Below are 5,874 nucleotides of genomic sequence, written 5' to 3'. Positions count from 1 at the left end.
TGGCAAGTACAATGTTGAATAGGTAAGGAGAAAGTGTTGCCTAGGAATTTCATAAATTCATTCTTTTTAATAGCTGAGTAGTACTCCATTGTGTAAATGCACCACATTTTCTGTATCCATTCCTCTGTTGAGGGACATCTGGGTTCTTTCCAGTTTCTGGTTATTATAAATAAGGCTGCTATGAACATAGTGGAGCATGTGTCCTTCTTACCAGTTGGAACATCTTCTGGATACATGTCCAGGAGAGGAAAAATATAATTCTTTTAGAATTACTCTTATCTTTATTTTTAGAAATTGTCTTTGGGTCCGGATATTTTTGGTGTGAACTCTTTGCAACATTAAAAAAATTTTTTTAAATTTTTTATCTGTTTATTTTTGTTTTTCGAGACAGGGTTTCTCTGTGTAGCCCTCGCTGTCCTGGAACTCACTCTGTAGACCAGGCCGGCCTCAAACTCAGAAATCTATCTGCCTCTCCTCCCAAGTGCTGGGATTAAAGGTGTACACCACCACTGCCCAGCTAACATTTTTTTATTAAAAAAATTTGACAAAATTTTAAAAAATTAATAAATAAGTGAATGAATAAAAATGTGCAATGCTGGCAGTAAATTCTAGGGCCCTTTTCCTAGTAGGCAAGTAGTCTATCATTGAGCTACATTCCTATTATCTCTCTTTGTTTTTAAGGTTTATTTATTTATATGAGTACACATTTCAGACACATCAGAAAAGGGCATCAGATCTCATTACAGATGGTTGTGAGCCACCATGTGGTTATTAGGATTTGAACTCAGGACCTCTGGAAAGAGCAGTCAGTGCTCTTAAAAACCACTGAGATAATCTTTCCAGCCCTATCCCTTACTTCTTAAAGCACTCATTAATTAATAAATTATTAACTGTATTTTCAGCATTTCTTGGTTTTAGAGGGTTTTTTTATTGGTTGATTTTTGAGTTAGGATCTCTTATGTTTTAGGGTGGCTTCAAACTCACTAAATAGCAAGGATGGCCTTGAACTTCTGATTCCTCTTCTTTCATGTTCAGGGATTATAGCACGCACTGCCCCACCCTGTTTTATGTAGTACTGGGTATCATACCCCAAGGCCTTATGCATGTTAGGCAGTTATTCTTCCAACTGTGCTACATCTCAACCTATGTTGTTTTGCTTCTTGGTGGTGGCTGATTTTGTGGTTTTGAAAATATAACCCGCTGGGTGTGGTGGTGCACGCCTTTAATCCCAGCACTCAGGAGGCAGAGGCAGGTGGATTTCTGAGTTTGAGGCCAGCCTGGTCTACAAAGTGAGTTCCAGGACAGCCAGGGCTATACAGAGAAACCCTGTCTCAAAAAACAAACAAACAAACAAAAAAAAGAAAATATAACCCAGGATATCTTTCTCTCTCCCTCTCCCTGTTCCTCTCCCTGTTCCTCTCCCTGTTCCTCTCCCTNTNCCTCTCCCTCTCCCTCTCCCTCTCTTCCCCCTCCCCCTCTCCCGTTGTATGTGTTGTGCATTTGGATTGATACGCACCTATGCAGACATACAGATGTTTACCAGATGATTTATGGGAAACATATTTAATGCCTTTAAACAATGTGATACACCCAGAAGAATTGGTAATATAATATGAATGAATTCTTTTATTTTCCAAGGAAATGGGAAGACATGATGACCTTTGGTCTTTATTCTACATGTTGGTGGAGTTTGTGGTTGGCCAACTGCCTTGGAGAAAAATAAAGGACAAGGTAATTTTGAATCATAAGGTCAATTTTGATAGGGGAAAGAATACAAATGTATCCTTCATCCCAGCAATTGATGGTGCATACCTTTAATCCTAGTACTCTGGAGGCAGAGGCAGAATTTCTTCTGATGTGAATTGTAGCTTTTAGTTTTTAATTACCAGTTTATTTTGTTTGGAAAACTAGAAATACTATGTTGATGAAGGATAGTAGACCCAGTTTAAAGAGCTCTTGGGGACTATCAGTTCACAGGCATAGGCTCCATGTTAATGTTAGCTCTGCATTATATTATCTTCCCTCCCCACTTTGAGGCACTATATGTAAAGCCATTAGTGAGCACTGATTCTTGCTTCGTACTTTATAGCACATTGATTGCATAGCCTGTTTCAATCTTGACAGTGTTAATCGTCAGGGTATAAGCCATGGCTTCCGAGAAAAGCTGACTTTGGTTCCTGTTCTCTGTCCCTTCCAGGAGCAAGTAGGCTCCATTAAGGAGCGATATGACCACAGGCTCATGTTAAAACACCTCCCTCCAGAATTCAGCACCTTTCTTGACCATATTTCCTCTTTGGATTATTTTACAAAACCGGACTACCAGGTAACCATCTTTGTGAGTTGTGTGCATTGATTTTTCTTTCTCTTAGTCTTTGCTTTTACTCACTATAGATTTAAGGATGTCAGAACTAAGTATAGAAGGTTCCTAGAGTAATGTCCTTTTAATATAGCCTAGGAGATATGAAATGAACATGATGCTGGTGATATGGAATGTGTGCAGACAGGTGAGATGAGAGTCCTTTGGGTGAATTTACTTCATTAGTCAGATTATTAAGTAACAAATTTTTCTGTTCTTGACATGATTTACCTAGTTTGCAACCCCTTGGGGAGGGTCAGATGACCCCTTCTCAGGGTTTGTCTAAGACCATTGGAAAACACAGATATTTACATTATGTTTCATAACAGAAAAATTAGTTATGAAATAGCAATGAAAATAATTTTATGGTTGAGAGTCACCACAACATGAGGAACTGTATTAAAAAGGGTTGAAGCCTTAGGAAAGTTGAGAACCACTAATATAGAGCATGATAATAAATTTTATAACAATTTCTTGACCAGAAGAAACTGTATAACTAGATTATATATCTGTTGAAAGCTGTCTGTGTTGTATGCTGGCAGTCAGTAAATGTTACTGGCTTTGTTCATCTGTGGCCACTGAATTAATTCTGTAGGGTAGCAGTTAATGAGCCTTTCCAAAGTACAGCTAAGTTTGCCTTAAATTGTCTTTGTTACAGAGAGAACCTGGTCAAAGCTTAATGCAAAAACAGTTGTTCTCCTGAAAGCATAAATGCAACCCCACAGAGAATAATAATATATATTAGAATATAATTTCATTTCCATTGGACTCTGCTACTTGCTGTTGAAAGTTTTAAATTTTTTTTAAATTTATTTATTTATTTATTTCAGTTTTTCAAGGCAGAGTTTCTCTGTGTAGCCCTGGCTGTCCTGGAACTCACTCTGTAGACCAGGCTGGCTTCAAACTCAGAAATCCTCTGCCTCTGCCTCCCGAGTGCTGGGATTAAAGGCGTCTACCACCTCTGCCTGGCTAGAATTTTTTTTTAAAGATATATTTATTTTATTTATATGAGTACACTGTAGCTGTCTTCGGATATGGCAGAAGGGGGGTATCATCGGATCCCATTCAAGATGGCTGTGTACCACCATGTAGTTTCTGGGAATTGAACTCAGGACCTCTGGAAAAGCAGTCAGGCTGAGCCATCTCTCCAGCCCAAAAGTTTTAACTTTTAAAGTGTTGTTTGTGTTCATGCCTATCCCAAAGTGAATTTATTTTTATATAGTAGTAATTTCTTTGTGAAATTACAGTTGTTATTTAAAGTATAAATAGAATATTAAGCAGAGAGAGTCAACAAACTTTGGGTCTGAGAGACTGAAATGAGTGAACTTTTTTCCCATATGGCTATTGATATAATAAATTACACAGATTGTCTAGCAAATTGAGATAATATTGTATTTGAGATTTTTCAGTTGGGTTTTTTGTGTGTGTGTGTTTGTTTTTGTGACAGTCTCAACTGTGTAGCTCAGTGGCTTCAGATTTGCAGTTCTCTCGCCTCAGTTTTTCAAAGTTTTCAGGCCGTTGCCACTGTGTCCAGTGTCTTAGTTAGGGTTTTACTGCTGTGAAGAGGAATTATGACCACTGCAACTCTTATAATGGACAGCATTCAGTTGGGACTGGTTTACAGGTTCTGAGGTTAAGTCCATTATCATCGTGGCAGGAAGCATAACAACATCCAGGCAGGTATGCTACTGGAGGAACTGAGAGTTCTATATCTTGTTCCAAAAGCAGATAGCAGCTAGGAGGGCCTCAAAGCCCACCCCTATAGTGACACACTTCCTCCAACAAGGCCATGCTTCCTAATAGTGCAACTGCCTGGGCCAAGCATGTTTAAACTGCCACACTCAGCAAAATGTCCTTTTTTTCCCCCTATTAAAATATTTATTTATTTTATAGTGGATATTTTGCCTACATGTATGTCTATGTCTATGCCTGGTGTGTGCTGAGGTCAGGAAAGAGTGTTGGCTTGGGCTTTAGCTTGGGTTACTATTGCTGTGATGAAACACCACGATCAAAGCAACTTGGGGAGAAAAAGATTTATTTGGCTTACACTTCCATATCACTGTTCATCATCAAAGGAAGTTAGGACAGGAACTCAAACAGGGCAGGAACTGGGAGGCAGGAGCTGATGCAGAAGCCATTGAGGAGTGCTGCTGACTTGCTCTCTCCTCCTGGCTTGCTAAGCTTACTTTCTTATAGACCCAGGACCACCAACTAAGGGATGGCACCACCCACAATGGGCTGGGCTTTCCCACATCAGTCTCTGATTATGAAAATAATCTACAAACTTGCTTGCAGTGCCATCTTATGGAAGCACTTTCTCATTTAAGACTGCTTTCCCTCAGGTGACTCTAGTTTGTAGCAAATTACATAAAATTAGCCAGCACACCTTAGAACTTGAGTCACAGATGGTCGTGAGCAACCCTGTGGGTGTTGAGAATCAAACCACTCCCCTGGAAGAACAGTAAGTGTTCTTAACTGCTGAGTCATCTCACCAGCCCTTGAAGTGTTCCTCTTATATTTGCATTTTATATACTTCCTTCTTAAATGAAGATGATTCACATTCTAAGTTTTTCATTTTGATATTCTCTAAGGGCCATCTCTGTTACTTAGTAATAGAACAAATATGGTTATTTTTTACTTGGGGAGGGATGGAGTAGACATGGTGTTTTCTGTTTTACACAGTGTGTATAATGTGATTCTTTTCTGTTCTCTGCTGTTTCCTAAGCAGCCATGGGAGAGAACAGGTGATGGGGGAGGGTAAGTGAGGAGTGTTGATGTGATTGATTGGATGTTTTGGTGACCGGTGTCAGTGTGATAACAGTTTTCCAGAAGATCTGCAGCTTTTTTGGTTTTGGGTTTTTTATGATTTATTTATTATATGTAAGTACACTGGAGCTGTCTTCAGACAGACCAGAAGAGGGCGTCAGATCTCATTATGGGTGGTTGTGAGCCACCATGTGGTTGCAGGGATTTGAACTCAGGACCTTCAGAAGAGCAGTCAGTGCTCTTAACCACTGAGCCATCTCACCAGCCGATTAAGGAAATCTTTATGGGTCATTATTATCAAGTCACACAGGACTAATAACTTATCTAATAGTCTATTATTGCATACTCTAATAGCAGATGTAGACCTAGAGAAGATAGCTAGTTTGTTACCTATCAAAAACCTTTTATATATGTCTCACTTAAACACGAGGCTTTCCTTTTAAAACGTTTCTAACCAGATGCTGTGGTGGATAGCACTAATCCCAGCACATTGGAAGCTAAGGGAGGAAGAACATGTGTTTGGGGCCCTCTTGGACTGTAGTAACACTATTTCAACAACCAGAGAGTGATAGTGTTGTGTTGGTTTAGGAAATTACATCAAGACAGTACTTAGTATCGATAGGTACTCCTGTCAGGTTTTTTTTTTTGTTTGTTTGGTTGGTTTTTGTTTGTTTATTTGTTTTGTTTTGTTTTGTTTTTTCGAAACAGGGTTTCTCTGTGTAGCCCTGGCTGTCCTGGAACTCACTCTGTAG

The 5,874-nt window shown here is 39.2% G+C and overlaps 1 protein-coding gene across 7 annotated transcripts in view; it reads left to right on the top strand.

Moving 5' to 3' along the window:
• Positions 1–5,874, top strand: part of Ttbk2 (tau tubulin kinase 2) — a 121,126-nt gene that overhangs the window by 80,315 nt on the left and 34,937 nt on the right. For all 7 annotated transcript variants that reach the window (XM_021155969.2, XM_021155967.2, XM_029470485.1 and 4 more), the window contains 2 exons: positions 1,639–1,731; positions 2,198–2,323. In XM_021155969.2, coding sequence (XP_021011628.1) covers positions 1,639–1,731; positions 2,198–2,323 — 219 coding nt within the window. The remainder of the gene's footprint in view (positions 1–1,638; positions 1,732–2,197; positions 2,324–5,874) is intronic.

Source organism: Mus caroli, chromosome 2 (genome assembly GCF_900094665.2).
Source record: "Mus caroli chromosome 2, CAROLI_EIJ_v1.1, whole genome shotgun sequence".
Taxonomy (NCBI): domain Eukaryota; kingdom Metazoa; phylum Chordata; class Mammalia; order Rodentia; family Muridae; genus Mus; species Mus caroli.
The sequence above is the reverse complement of the archived record's forward strand: the minus strand, read 5'-3'. Positions and strand labels throughout refer to the sequence as shown.